Source organism: Zonotrichia leucophrys, chromosome 29 (assembly GCF_028769735.1).
Source record: "Zonotrichia leucophrys gambelii isolate GWCS_2022_RI chromosome 29, RI_Zleu_2.0, whole genome shotgun sequence".
NCBI classification, from domain to species: Eukaryota; Metazoa; Chordata; class Aves; order Passeriformes; family Passerellidae; genus Zonotrichia; species Zonotrichia leucophrys.
In genome coordinates this window covers 3,565,417-3,580,568 of record NC_088198.1, presented here as the reverse complement: position 1 = coordinate 3,580,568, position 15,152 = coordinate 3,565,417, and the positions used below count along the sequence as shown (strand labels likewise).

The 15,152-nt window shown below is 56.8% G+C and overlaps 1 protein-coding gene across 1 annotated transcript in view; it reads left to right on the top strand.

Moving 5' to 3' along the window:
• Positions 1–15,152, top strand: part of LOC135459075 (cyclic AMP-dependent transcription factor ATF-7-like) — a 54,039-nt gene that overhangs the window by 9,109 nt on the left and 29,778 nt on the right. Inside the window, exon 2 of the mRNA XM_064734692.1 lies at positions 2,332–2,389. Coding sequence (XP_064590762.1) covers positions 2,342–2,389 — 48 coding nt within the window. The 5' untranslated portion in view covers positions 2,332–2,341. The remainder of the gene's footprint in view (positions 1–2,331; positions 2,390–15,152) is intronic.

Here is a 15,152-nt window from a genome sequence, read left to right as displayed (position 1 = left end):
ACCCAGCGCTGGGGCTCTGCCTTGTGGGATCTCAGCTCCATAAATCCGGCCCCAAACCCAGCCCAGCTCTGGGGGTCACAGCTCCTCTCCTGAGCCTGCCGTGCTGGTTTGGCTCCATAAATCCAGCCCCAAACCCAGCCCAGCTCTGGGGGATCACAGCTCCTCTCCTCAGCCTGCCGTGTTGGTTTGGCTCCATAAATCCAGCCCCAAACCCAGCCCAGCGTCCCTGCCTGGTGCCATCACAGCTCCTCTCTCGCCCTGATTCCCCTCCTGCAGCTGAGAACCAGCGGCTCCGTTCATTTTCAGCAGCTCATTGATCCCTTCCCGCTGTCCCTGCCGCATTCCTGGAGCTCCTTTCTCGCACAGCTCCTAAAAATACCGGCCCTGGGGCTTTGCTGCCAGCGCAAAGCCTGCCCAGCCCCGAGCAAACAGCGTGGCTTTATCACATCTCCCTGAAATCCTGCTCTGAAATATCAGTGTGTGGAGGAGGGAGCCGTCGTTCCCCAGTTTGAGTCTGGGGGGGAGGGTTTTGCTTTATTTACTCTTATTTTTTATTAATGAGAGCAGCTTCACTTGTAGCATAATAGGAGAGAGTGTTTTGTTATCCTTGGCTGTAATCCGTGATAAACTGCCCCTGCCATCAGCCTTGTAGTTTACCCACTGGGGAGCCCGATTATTGCCTTGTAAAACGGAGCACCACTCCTATAATCCCTTAATTAATTAAATGACAAATTTTAGTTCTCTCCCATTGAAAATATAACCGGTGCAGAGAGAGGCCGTGGATTTATTGGACGGCTGCTCGCTCGCACTTTGTGTTCTGTGCGCTGCCGCCGTCCCTGCTGGTTTGTTTGTGCTGGGGGGAACCGGGGCTGGCTCCGAGCATCCCGGGGGTCCCAGGGTGTTCCCTGAGCCCAAAACGCCCCTGTGCCTCCTGTTTGTGGGGAAAACTCTGCTCCTTTGCCTCCTGTTTGTGGGGAAAACTCTGCTCCATCCCTTTGCCTCCTGTTTGTGGGGAAAGCTCTGCTCCTTTTCCTCCTGTTTGTGGGGAAAACTCTGCTCCATCCCTTTGCCTCCTGTTTGTGGGGAAAATTCTGCTCCTTTTCCTCCTGTTTGTGGGGAAAACTCTGCTCCATCCCTTTGCCTCTGTGGGGAAAGCTCTGCTCCATCCCCTTTTCCTCCTGTTTGTGGGGAAAACTCTGCTCCTTTGCCTTCTGTTTATGGGGAAAACTCTGCTCCATCCCTTTGCCTCCTGTTTGTGGGGAAAACTCTGCTCCATCCCCTTTGCCTCCTGTTTGTGGGGAAAACTCTGCTCCATCCCTGTGCCTCTGTTTGTGGGGGAAACTCTGCTCCATCCCTTTGCCTCCTGTTTGTGGGGGAAACTCTGCTCCTTTTCCTCCTGTTTGTGGGGAAAACTCTGCTCCATCCCCTTTTCCTCCTGTTTGTGGGGAAAACTCTGCTCCATCCCCTTTTCCTTCTGTTTGTGGGGAAAACTCTGCTCCTTTTCCTTCTGTTTGTGGGGAAAACTCTGCTCCATCCCTTTGCTCCTGTTTGTGGGGAAAACTCTGTTCCATCCCTTTGCCCCTGTTTGTGGGGAAAACTCTGCTCCATCCCTTCTGTTTATGGGGAAAACTCTGCTCCATCCCCTTTTCCTCCTGTTTGTGGGGAAAACTCTGCTCCATCCCCTTTTCCTTCTGTTTGTGGGGGAAACTCTGCTCCATCCCCTTTGCCTCCTGTTTGTGGGGAAAACTCTGCTCCTTTTCCTCCTGTTTGTGGGGAAAACGAGGGGGGACAGGTGGAGCTGTGCTGGGGGGGGTTGTGCTGCTGTCCCCACCTCGGGATGTGACACCCGTGGGTGCTGCAGGAGGGGACACCCGTGGGTGCTGCAGGAGGGGACACCTCTGGGTGCTGCAGGAGGGGACACCCGTGGGTGCTGCAGGAGGGGACACCCGTGGGTGCTGCAGGAGGGGACACCTCTGGGTGCTGCAGGAGGTGACACCCATGGGTGCTGCAGGAGGGGACACCCGTGGGTGCTGCAGGAGGGGACACCCGTGGGTGCTGCAGGAGGTGACACCCGTGGGTGCTGCAGGAGGGGACACCCGTGGGTGCTGCAGGAGGGGACACCCGTGGGTGCTGCAGGAGGGGACACCCGTGGGTGCTGCAGGTGCCCAGGGAAGCTCCCACACCTCCCCAGGTTCCCCTCCAGCTGTAAAACCCTCCCAGATCCTGAACCCGGGCCGCGATAATTCCGTCCCAGCAGAGGGGCGGCTCCCGCGGGTGCTGTGGGGATTTTTGGGGCTGTTTAAGGATTTCTGTCCCTTCTCTGCTCCCCAGGCCGTGCAGGATGGGTGACGACCGGCCCTTCGTGTGCAGCGCGCCGGGCTGCGGACAGGTACGGCCCTGGGGGCTGCTGGGGGGTCTGGGGGCTGCTGGGGGGGCTGGGGGCTGCTCTGGGGTCTGGGGGCTGCTCTGGGGTCTGGGGGCTGCTGGGGGGTCTGGGGGCTGCTGGGGGGGCTGGGGGCTGCTCTGGGGTCTGGGGGCTGCTCTGGGGTCAGGGTTTGCTCCAATGGCCTTTTGGCTCCTTTGGCTTTGGGCTCTGCTCTGATGAGATTTTGGCTGCTTTGGGATTTGGTCTCATGGGATTTTGTCTGCTTTAGGGTCAGGGTTTGGTTTAATGTGATTTTGGCTGTTTTGTCTTTGGGGTTGTGGTTTGGTCCAATGGGATTTTGGCTGGTTTGGGGTTGGGGTTCGGCCTGATGGGATTTTGGCTGTTTTGGATTTGGGATTTAATGGGATTTTGGTTTAACGGGACTGTGGCGGGTTCATCCCCGAGCCAGAGCGCTCCGAGCTGCTGCTCCAGGGGATCCCAGGGGGAAAGCAGCCCCTGGATCTGTGGGGTGCAAACAGGGGGATCCTCCAGGATCAGCTGGATCCTGCTTTGGGAACGGGGGGATCAGTTAAATCCTGCTTTGGGAACGGGGGGATCCTCCTGGGTCAGCTGGGGCTGTCGCTGTGCCCTGGGCTGTTGCTGCTCCCAGGGATAAACGCAGGGCCCGGCAGGGCCAGGGGCTCCCCGTCCCCCTCTGGAGCAGCTGGGAATGTGACAGGTGACGGAGATGGTCCCCAAAACGCTATTTTGGGATGGGCTCCTGCCGTGCCCTGCGGGGATTGCTGCTCCTCCTTCAGCCTCTCCTTCCCATCCCCTTTTCCTTCTGTTTATGGGGAAAACTCTGCTCCTTTTCCTTCTGTTTATGGGGAAAGCTCTGCTCCTTTTCCCTCTGTTTGTGGGGAAAACTCTGCTCCATCCCCTTTTCCTTCTGTTTGTGGGGAAAACTCTGCTCCATCCCCTTTTCCTTCTGTTTGTGGGGAAAGCTCTGCTCCATCCCCTTTTCCTTCTGTTTCCATGGAAAATGCCCCAAAGCTGAGCTCGGGGGTCCCTGGCAGTTGGTACTGGGTACTGGGGATGATGGAATTGCTGCTGGTTTAATGGGATCTGCTGGGCACTGGGGGATCATGGAATTCCTGCTGGTTTAAAACCACATATTCAGGGTTTCCCAGCTTTCTGCTCATTGTGGCACGAGCCTCACCCAGATCCCCCTTGCACGTGAACTTCCTCCTTTTGCCTTTTCTTTTTTTTTCCTTTTTTTTCCTTTTTTCTTTTTTCTTTTTTTTTTTTTTTTTGGGAGGCTGCTTTTTATCTGAAACTTCTTTGCCTGTGAAATTGTGCAGGCCATTTATAAAATGTATTAGCTGTGTTTGAGCACTTAATGGTGTGAGCCCTTCAATCACGCAGCCCTAAAATCGGCTTCAAACAAGCAATTAAGGCAAACAACAATGTATTTAAATTTAATCTCCCACAATCTCCCACAAATGACATATAAAGGTGGCTGCTTCCTCCTCTGGCTGTTCCAGCCTGCTGCTTATGGGTAATTCCGACAATTCCTCATGTTAATATGGAAATGCTGGAATCCTGGCAATTGCGAGCGGGGTGATTCATGGGGATCCAGCCTGACCTCGGGGCTGCTGCTCCCAGGACGTCCTTCAGAGCCGGGCAGGGCTGGCGTGGGATGGCGTGGGATGGCATGGGATGGCGTGGGATGGCATGGGATGGCATGGGATGGCGTGGGATGGCATGGAGCTGGGCACACAGGGCTGGCATGGGATGGCATGGGATGGCATGGGATGGCATGGGATGGCATGGGATGGCATGGAGCTGGGCACACAGGGCTGGCATGGGATGGCATGGGATGGCATGGGATGGCATGGAGCTGGGCACACAGGGCTGGGCACACAGGGCTGGCATGGGATGGCACGGGACTGGGCACACAGGGCTGGCGTGGGATGGCATGGGATGGCATGGGATGGCATGGAGCTGGCATGGGATGGCAGGGCTGGCATGGGATGGCATGGAGCTGGGCACACAGGGCTGGCGTGGGATGGCATGGGATGGCATGGGATGGCATGGAGCTGGGCACACAGGGCTGGCATGGAGCTGGGCACACAGGGCTGGCATGGGATGGCATGGAGCTGGGCATCCAGGGCTGGCATGGGATGGCATGGAGCTGGGCATCCAGGGCTGGCATGGGATGGCATGGGACTGGGCATCCAGGGCTGGCATGGGTTGGCACGGGACAGCAGGGCTGGGATGGGCTCAGGGAATGCCTGGGGTGGCTTCATGATTTCCCCCCTCTGTCGCTGACACCAGACCCATCTTTTGTGCCATAAAACCCTTTTCCCTCCATTTTCCCTCCTTTTTTCCCTCGTTTTTTCTTCATTTTTTCTCTCTTTTCCTTCCTTTTTCGTCCTTCTTTTTCCTCGTTTTTCCCCCTCTCTCTTCCTCCCTTTTTCCTCCTTTCCCCCCCACTTTCTCCTCCTTTTCCCCCCCTTTTTCCTCTTTTTCCCCCCATTTTTTGCTCCCTTTTCCCCTCCTTTTCTCTTTCCCTTTTTCCCCCATTTTCTCCTCCTTTTTCCCCTCCCTTTTCCCCCCCCATTTTTCCCTCCCTTTTCCCCTCCTCTTCTCTTTCCCTTTCTCCCCATTTTTCCTCATTTCCCCTCCCTTTTTCACCCATTTTTCTCTCCTTTTTTCCCTCCTTTTCTCTTTCCCTTTTCCCCCTATTTTTCCCTCCATTTTCCCCCCATTTTTCCCTCCGTTTCCCCCTCCCTTTTCCCCCCACTTTCTCCTCCTTTTTCACTCCTTTTCTCTTTCCCTTTTCCCCCGTTTTCCCCCCATTTTTCCCTCTATTTCCCCCTCCCTTTTCCCCCCACTTTCTCCTCCTTTTCCCCTCCTTTTCCCTTTCCCATTTCCCCGTGCTGCCCGTCGCTCCCCTCGCCGCGCCGTGCTCGGTGCGTGCGCGGGGCTCGGCGGGGCTGTAAACACGTTTGGGTTGCCAGGGCTGCGGGGCCATCGTTCTATTCCGGGATTCTCCCGCTCCGTGCCGGGCTCGGGTGTCCGGAGCCGCCGCGGGGACAGGTGGAGGATTCCCGGCCCCGGGCTGGGAACGGGCTGGGAATGGAGCTGGAGCGGGGCAGGGCAGCCCTGGGAGCCGGGGTTCCCTGGGGAAATCAATCCAGGGGCTCCCACCCCCAAACATCTCCATTCGGGGTGCTGGGTGCTGCTGATCGCCCCAGAGCTCTCAATTCCCAGTGCTGTCACCCCAAAGCTCTCAGTTCTGGGTGCTGCTGATCGCCCCAAAGCTCTCAATTCCAGCCACTCCAGGGGCTGAGAGCTGGGACTGAGGGTATTCCATCAGCTCCACCTCGTTAATTAGGGAATTAAACCTTCAGGTTTGGGAAGAGTGGGGAATTAAACCTTGAGGTTTGGGGAGATTGGGGAATTCGACCTTGAGGTTTGGGGGATTGGGGAATTAAACCTTCAGGTTTGGGGAGATTGGGGAATTAGACCTTGAGGTTAGGGGGAATTGGGGAATTAAACCTTCAGGTTGGGGGGAAATGGGAATTAAACCTTCAGTTTAGGGGGAAATTGGGAATGAAACCTTCAGGTTGGGGGGAATTTGGGAATTAAACCTTCAGGTTAGGGGGAATTGGGAATTAGACCTTGAGGTTTGGGGAATTGGGGAATTAGACCTTGAGGTTTGGGGGAATTAAACCTTCAGGTTAGGGGAATTGGGAATTAAACCTTCAGGTTAGGGGAATTGGGAATTAAACCTTCAGATTGGGGGGAATTTGGGAATTAAACCTTCAGTTTAGGGGGAATTTGGGAATTAAACCTTCAGTGTAGGGGAATTGGGGAATTAAACCTTCAGGTTGGGGGGAATTTGGGAATTAAACCTTCAGTTTAGGGGGAATTGGGAATTAAACCTTCAGTTTTGGGAAAATTGGGAATTAAGCCTTCAGTTTAGAATGAAATTGGGAATTAAACCTTCAGTTGAGGGGGAATGTGGGCGCTGCTGTTGGCACTGGGCGCTGTTCCCAGCTCTGTGCAGTGGCACAGCTCCCCCTCATTAATCAGGCCATTAAGCCTTGCTCTGGCTCATTAAGGCCCCCCGAGCGCAGCGCTGGAGCCGGGGCTGCCTCGGGAGCTCTCCCCCCGTGTGGCTCCGTGTCCCCCCCGTAAAACGGCCCCAGAGCCCCCCGGGATCCCGGCAGGGCCGGCCTGGGGGCTGCGGGCTCTGCTGGGCACCCTCCTGCAGGAGCTTCCCTGCCAATGAACCCGCGCGGCCGCCCCAGGGCCAGGGCAGCGCCAGCGCCTGGGACTGAGGGTGCAGAACGTGCTCAATGTGGGCAGTGTGCTGGATATAGGGAATATACGGAATATACTGAATATAGGGAATATAGGAATGAACCCGCGCGGCCGCCCCAGGGCCAGGGCAGCGCCAGCGCCTGGCACTGAGGGTGCGGAACGTGCTCAATATGGGCAGTGTGCTGGATGTACAGAATACACTGAATATACCGAATATACTGAATATGGGGAATATAGGGAATGAACCCGCGCGGCCGCCCCTGCTGCCCAGGGCAGCGCCAGCGCCTGGCACTGAGGGTGCGGAATGTGCTCAATATGGGCAGTGTGCTGGATATAGGGAATATACGGAATATACTGAATATAGGGAATATGGGGAATACAGGGAATGAACCCGCGCGGCTGCCCCGGCTGCCCAGGGCAGCGCCAGCGCCTGGCACTGTGTGCGGAATGTGCTGAATATGGGCAGTGTGCTGGATATAGGGAATATACTGAATATAGGGAATATACTGAATATGGGGAGTGTGCTGGATATAGGGAATATATGGAATATACTGAATATGGGGAGTGTGCTGAATATACAGAATATATGGAATATACTGAATATACTGAATATGGGGAATATAGGGAATATGCTGAATATACGGAATGTACAGAATATACGGAATATACTGAATATAGGGAATATACTGAATATATGGAATATACTGAATATAGGGGATATGCTGAATATACAGAATATATGGAATATACTGAATATACGGAATATACTGAATATATTGAATATACAGAATACACTGAATATACAGAATATACTGAATATATTGAATATACTGAATATATTGAATATACTGAATATACAGAATACACTGAATATACTGAATACATTGAATATACCGAATATACAGAATACACTGAATGCACTGAATATATAGAATATAGTGAATGTACTGCATATACAGCATATACTAAATATACAGAATATACTGAATATCCTGAGCAGGGAGCACGGCTTCCCCAGCCCTGCCCTCCGCAGCGTTTCCCTTTGCAGGGCACACAAATCATCCTGCAGCCCCAGTTGCAGAGCTCCAGTTATCCAGGCCATTTCCTCAGACAGTTGTTTGCTTTTTAAACCCCCTTTAATTTGCCAATTTATTCCCCCAAGCCCCTGCTCGGCTCGGAGGTGCTGCTTTGTGCAGCGTCCAGGAAACGCCGAGCCCAGAACTTTTCACCAGGCCAGAAAATGATTTTTTATTTTTTTCCCCCTCTCCCTTCTTGCCGGTTTATTGTATCCTCTTATCTTGTCATATAATAGAAATAATGTTTATGGCGTCGAGCCTCAGCATCACTTGGCATTTAACCAAGCTCAAAAGCAGTTTATTGCTTTGTATACTCTGCTGCCATGGCCATTATCCCTTAAATCTCTATTGCCCGGTAATGGATGGGGCCGGGGCTGCTGCTGCCATTGGCTGGGCTGGGCTGAGGGGCTGCGCTGCCCAAAACGTGTGGGTCGTTCCCTTTGTGGGGTCTGAGAGGGGAGAGCAGCCCAGGCCGTGTGGGTCGTTCCCTTTGTGGGGTCTGGAGAGAGGGGGACAACATCCCAAAACGTGTGGGTCATTCCCTTTGTGGGGTCTGAGAGGGGCGAGCAGCCCAAACTGTGTGGGTCATTCCCTTTATGGGGTCTGACAGGGCAAGCAGCCCAAACCGTGTGGGTTATTCCCTTTATGGGGTCTGGAGAGAGGGGGACAACATCCCAAATCGTGTGGGTCGTTTCCTTCATGGGGTCTGGAGAGGGGAGAGCAGCCCAAACCGTGAGGGTTATTCCCTTTATTCACCCCAGAATTTTGGGGTCTGACAGGGAGAGCAGCCCAAACCATGAGGGTTATTCCCTTTATTCACCCCAGAGTTTTGGGGTCTGGCAGGGCAGAACATCCCAAACCGTGTGGGTTATTCCCTTTATTCACCCCAGAGTTTTGGGGTCTGGAGAGAGGGGGACAGCCCAAACCGTGAGGGTTATTCCCTTTATTCACCCCTGAATTTTGGGGTCTGGAGAGAGGAGAACAGCCCAAACCGTGAGGGTTATTCCCTTTATTCACCGCAGAGTTTTGGGGTCTGACAGGGCGAGCAGCCCTTTCCCCTTGCCAGGCAGTGGGGAGCTCACCCTGGCACTGCTGTGGGGTGGCACCGTGCCCGCCGGCTGTGGCTGCTCCGGGCTGTCCTGTGTGGGGTTCCCAGTGTGGGATTCCCAGTTTGTGGTTTCCAGTGCAGGGTTTGCAGTGTGGGGTTTCCAGTTTCGCGTTCCCAGTAGTTTGGGATTCCCAGTTTGGGGTTTCCAGTTTGAGATTCCCAATTTGGCATTTCCAGTGTGGGATTCCCAGTGTGGGGTTCCCAGTGTGGGATTCCCAGTTTGGGATTTCCAGTTTGGGGTTCCCAGTTTGGGGTTTCCAGTTTGGGATTCCCAGTTTGGGATTCCCAGTTTGGCGTCTCCAGTTTGGGGTTTCCAGTGTGGGATTCCCAGTTTGGGGTTCCCAGTTTGGGGTTCCCAGTTTGGCGTTTGCAGTGTGGAATTTCCAGTTTGGGGTTTCCCATTTGGGATTCCCAGTTTGGGGTTTCCAGTTTCGGGTTTCCAGTTTCGGGTTCCCAGTTTGGGATTCCCAGTTTGGGGTTCCCAGTTTGGCATTCCCAGTGTGGAATTTCCAGTTTGGGATTCCCAGTTTGGGGTTTCCAGTGTGGGGTTTCCAGTGTGGAATTCCCAGCTTGGGGTCCCCAGTTTGGGGTTCCCAGTTTGGGATTCCCAATTTGGCATTTCCAGTGTGGAATTTCCCGTTTGGGATTCCCAGTTTGGCGTCTCCAGTTTGGGGTTTCCAGTGTGGAATTTCTTGTTTGGGATTCCCAGCTGTGGCCCCTGAGCTGTGCCTGCAGGGGTGGGAGCTGCAGGCCCTGCACGGTGGCAGCTGCTGCAGCTGCTGCAGCCCTGCACTGCTGGGAGCTGCACTGGTGGGAGCTGCACTGCTGGGAGCTGCACTGCTGGGAGCTGCACGGGTGGCACCGGTGGCTCCTGGCAGGAAAAGCAGGAATTGGCTGAATTTGGGCGCTGCCAGCAGAGCCCGGCCGGCTCCCCCAGCTCTCGCCCAAGGTGTTTTTGGAGGTGGGCAGGGGGAAGGCTGATTTTGAATAATAATAAGCTCGGGAAGGCATCTGAAACCAGTAAACGTTTATTTTTTACACTCCTATAACTTAAAAACGGCCAAACCAATTTAAACCAAATTGGATAATAAAAAATATTGCTCCTAGGCTGAGCCCCTGTTTGCCAAGTTCCAGCCTAGAATGAATTTTTATGGCCAAATTATAAACCCCCTAGAAATGAAGGTTTAAAATGGAAATGTTGACAGACCTTTAACTACAAAAGCACCGTAATAGAACTTCTTTTTTTCTAAAATGGCCGGTTTAAAATATAATTAAGACTTAAATATTATTTAATAGCAGCATTTCCTGTAAGTTAAAATCTTTATCATTCCTCTGGCCGGGATTCCTTGGCAGCTCTTGGAAGCGTTTCTGTGGCGGAGCACGGGCGGGACACGGGCACGGGGGGCACGGGGAGGGCTGGGGATGGGCATGGGGCTGGGCATGGGGCTGGGCATGGGGCTGGGCACAACAGTGGGGCTGGGCATGGGGCTGGGCATGGGGATGGGCACAACAGTGGGGCTGGGCACAACAGTGGGGCTGGGCACAACAGTGGGGCTGGACAGTGGGGATTGGGCAGTGGGGATTGGGCAATGAGGCTGGGCATGGGGCTGGACATGGGGATGGGCATGGGGCTGGGCAATGGGGCTGGACACAACAGTGGGGCTGGACATGGGGCTGGGCAGTTGGCTGGGCATGGGGCTGGACAGTAGGACTAGACAGTGTGGCTGGGCAGTGGGGCTGGGCAGTGAGGCTGGGCAGTGTCCTGAATTCAGCCAGGCAGTGGGGCCGGACATGGGGCTGGGCAATGGGGATTGGGCACTGGGGCAGGACAGTGGGGCCAGGCAGTGTCCTGAATTCTGGCTGGACACTGGGGCTGGACATGGGGCTGGACATGGGGCCGGGCAGTGGGGCCGGGCAGTGTCCTGAATTCTGGCTGGACACTGGGGCTGGACATGGGGCTGGGCAGTGGGGCCGGGCAGTGGGGCCGGGCAGTGGGGCCGGGCAGTGGGGCCGGGCAGTGGGGCCGGGCAGTGGGGCCGGGCACTGTCCCAAACTCCGTCCCGGAGCCGGGGCCAGCCTCGGTTTCCCGAGGCTCCGAGGGGCACCAGCCCCGGGTCGTGCCCTGGGAGAGTCCCCAGCGCAGGCAGGCTCCCGGGGACACCGGGATGAGCCGGGATGAGGCTGGAAATGAGCCGGGGATGAGCTGGGAAGGAGCCGGGAAGAGCCGGGGTGAGGCTGGAGCTGTGCTGTGCCGGTGCCGCAGTGTCCTTGCAGGGAAGGGTTTCTGCTGCAGAGCCCGGTCAGGCTTCTGCCTGCTCCCTTCCGAGGGGTGCACGGGCCCGGGGTGGCACTGGGTTCAGGGTGACATTGAGCCAGGGTGGCACTGGGTTCAGGGTGACACTGGGTTCAGGATGGCATTGAGCCAGGGTGGCACTGGGTTCAGGGTGGCACTGGGTGCAGGGTGGCACTGGGTGCAGGGTGGCACTGGCCATGGGGTGGCGCTGGGTTCAGGATGGCATTGAGCCAGGGTGGCACTGGGTTCAGTGTGACACTGGCCCAGGGTGGCACTGGGTTCAGGGTGGCACTGGGTTCAGGGTGGCACTGGGTTCAGGGTGACATTGAGCCAGGGTGGCACTGGGTTCAGGGTGGCACTGGCCCAGGGTGGCACTGGCCCAGGGTGACACTGGGTTCAGGGTGGCACTGGCCATGGGGTGACACTGGGTTCAGGGTGACACTGGGTTCAGGGTGACACTGGCCATGGGGTGACACTGGGTTCAGGGTGACATTGAGCCAGGGTGGCACTGGCCCAGGGTGGCACTGGGTTCAGGGTGGCACTGGGTTCAGGGTGACACTGGGTTCAGGGTGACACTGGCCCGGGGTGGCACTGTCCCAAGGTGGCACTGGCCCAGGGCGGCACTGGCCGAGGGTGGCACTGGCCATGGGGTGGCACTGGCCATGGGGTGACACTGGCCCGAGGTGGCTCAGCCAGGTTTGGGCTGAGCCAGGCTCAGTTGGGCTGAACCAGGCTCAGTTGGGCTGAACCAGGCTCAGTTGGGCTGAACCAGGCTCAGTTGGGCTGAACCAGCTCAGTTGGGCTGAACCAGCTCAGTTGGGCTGGGCCAGGCTCAGTCGGGCTGTGCCAGGCTCAGTTGGGCTGAACCAGCTCAGTTGGGCTGGGCCAGGCTCAGTTGGGCTGAACCAGCTCAGTTGGGCTGAACCAGGCTCAGTTGGGCTGTGCCAGGCTCAGTTGGGCTGAACCAGGCTCAGTTGGGCTGAGCCAGCTCAGTTGGGCTGAACCAGGCTCAGTTGGGCTGAACCAGGCTCAGTTGGGCTGAACCAGCTCAGTTGGGCTGGGCCAGGCTCAGTTGGGCTGAACCGGCTCAGTTGGGCTGAACCAGCTCAGTTGGGCTGGGCCAGGCTCAGTTGGGCTGAGCCAGGCTCAGTTGGGCTGGGCCAGGCTCAGTTGGGCTGAACCAGCTCAGTTGGGCTGTGCCAGGCTCAGTTGGGCTGGGCCAGGCTCAGCGTTTCTGGTGCCCCTGGGCCCAGGGGGAGCACAGAGCTGCTCGGAACCGAGGTTGGAGCCTGAGCCCGGCTCAGAGCTGGGCCTGAGCCGGGTTTCTCTCGGGAGCTGCAGATCCTGCGTGCTGTTTGTCCCCAGACCCACGGAAATGGGGCTGTGCCCGCCTGGCCGGGCAGGGAGGGTCTCAGCGCGCTGCCAAACTCTCGGCTCTGAGCTTTTCCTCCCCCTCGCCAGCCCTGGGTGTTTTCCTGGCAAGTGCAATATTTCCCGGTGTTAAACCCAGCGTTTTGGAGTCAAGGCTGTTTGGTTTCGGAGCCTGCTGCTCTGAGACAGCCGTAAATCCTTTTTATTTTACTGTGAGAACAAATCACTGATTGCTGGGAGCAGCAGCCGCGCTGACAAAGAGCTCGTTATCGGCATCGCGGATATCCCGGCATCAGCAGGGCTGGCGCTGGGGGAAAGGATTTATCCGGCCTCAAAAACCTGCCTGGCTCGCAGGATTTGCTGTAAACTCCGTGTCCAAAGCCCAGCCAAGCTGTCACTTCGCGGTTTAAAGCCCAGTGTGAGGGAGGAATGGGGAATTTGCCGGGGTTCCGTCCCTTCCCCGCGGCTGCAGGAGGGACCGGCGGCTCTCAAACACCCCAACAATCGGCGCTGGGCTCCCGAGCCGCGGCCCCGCTCGCCGCCAGCCCCAAATCCGCCCTTTTTTCTCCCAAGGATGCTTTGTTGGCTGCGGAGGCCGCTCCGCCCCTCTGCGGCAGCCGCGGGATCCCTGCGGCAGCGGGAGCGCTGGGGACACCGGGGACACCGGGGATACTGGGAAAACTGGGGATACTGGGAAAACTGGGGATACCGGGGACACTGGGGATACTGGGGATACTGGGGATACTGGGGACACTGGGGACACTGGGGATACTGGGGACACTGGGGACACCGGGGATACTGGGGACACTGGGGATACTGGGAGGGACTGGGGATACTGGGGACACTGGGGACACTGGGGACACTGGGGATACTGGGAATACTGGGGGCACCGGGAAAACTGGGGATACTGGGGGCACTGGGGATACTGGGGACACTGGGGATACTGGGGACACCGGGGACAATGGGGATACTGGGAGCACTGGGGATACTGGGGATACTGGGGATACTGGGGGCACTGGGGACACTGGGGACACTGGGGACACTGGGGACACTGGGAGCACTGGGGATACTGGGGATACTGGGAGCACTGGGAGCCCGGGAGCGCGGGCAGACAGGACACGGCGTGTCCTGAGTGCCAGGGTGAAAAAGCCCCTTGAATTCCTGTGTTTCTACAGAAATACCTGGGGTTTCACTCACGTGGTTTTTCACTTTCGGGGGTTTTTATTGCTGATGTTTTCACCCTCAGTTTCTCGCTGCTGTGTGCGAGAGCCTTTCTGGGGGTCGGGTTTGGGGTCAGTAAAAGGGGTTTTGGGGTCAGTAAAGGAGTTTACGATCCATAAAGGGGGTTTGGGGTCGATAAAAGGGGTTTGGGCTCCATAAAGGAGGTTCGGGGTCAGTAAAGGGGGTTCGGGGTTGGTAAAGGGGTTTAGGATCCACAAAGGGAGTTTAGGATCCACAAAGGGGGTTCAGGGTCCATAAAAGGCGTTCGGGGTCCATAAAGGGAGTTCGAGGTCCAAGAAGGGGATTTGGGTTCGGTAAAGGGCTTTAGGATCTACAAAGGGGGTTCAGGTCATAAAGGGGGTTCAGTATCTCATAAAGGGTTCAGGGTCATAAAGGCTTAGATCCACAAAGGGGTTCAGGTCGTAAATGGGGCTGAAGTGCAGCAGGAGCAGGGCGGGCGCTTGGGGCTGGCTCCACGTCCTGCTGTCGGCACAAAGGGCTGGGGATGGGGATGGGGGCTCAGCAGAGGAACCAAACCCACATTTGGGGTTTTTCCTCAAGGCCAGAGCCCAGGCCGGGCTCCAGCGCTGCCCCGGGCTGGGCTTTGGCCCTCGGTGCTGCTCCCACAAACACCTGCTCGATGCTCCAGCACCAATCCTGCCCTGCCCGCACCCGGCCCAGCTGCTCCGCTCGAGCGGTTTTCTTTCTTTTAATTTTTATATGCCGGATTAAAACAATAAAAACATTACAGTGCTAAAATCCCCGCAGGGAATAGAGATGCAGACAATAAAGATTTGTGCGACAGGAGCTGGGCTGGGCTGGGCTGGGCTGGGGGGGCTTTGTGGCAGCGCACAAGGAGCCGGGAGGGGTTTGGGGTGTTTGTCCTGGGGGCGTTTGTAAACCGGAGTGTCTGCGAGGGTTTGGGGGTTTATCCTGGGGCTGTTTGTGGGGTGTTTGTCCTGGGGCTGTTTGTGGGGTGTTTGTCCTGGGGGTGTTTGTGGGGTGTTTATCCTGGGGTGTTGTGGGTGTTTGTCTGGGCTCTTTGTGGGTGTTTATCCTGGGGCTGTTTGTAACCCGGAGTGTCTGCGGGCAGGGAGGGCTCGGTGGTCCCCAGAGCATCCCCCCGGCTGCAGGGAGGGGACAGAGCCGGGTCTCAACCCCTCGTTTGGAGGATGAGGCCCCAGAGGAGCGGGGATGGAGGGAGGGAACGAGGAGGGAGTGAGGCCCCAGCCAGGCTTGGTTGAGGGCAGCGCTGCCATGAGCGCTTTTCCCTCCCCGTCCCTTTGTTGTGGCGCTCCGGCCCTTCCCCGCTGCAGTGCCGGGAGCCTGCGGAGGCACCGGGGGTGATCCCGGTGCCGGGGATTCGGGAATGAGCCTTTCCCTGTG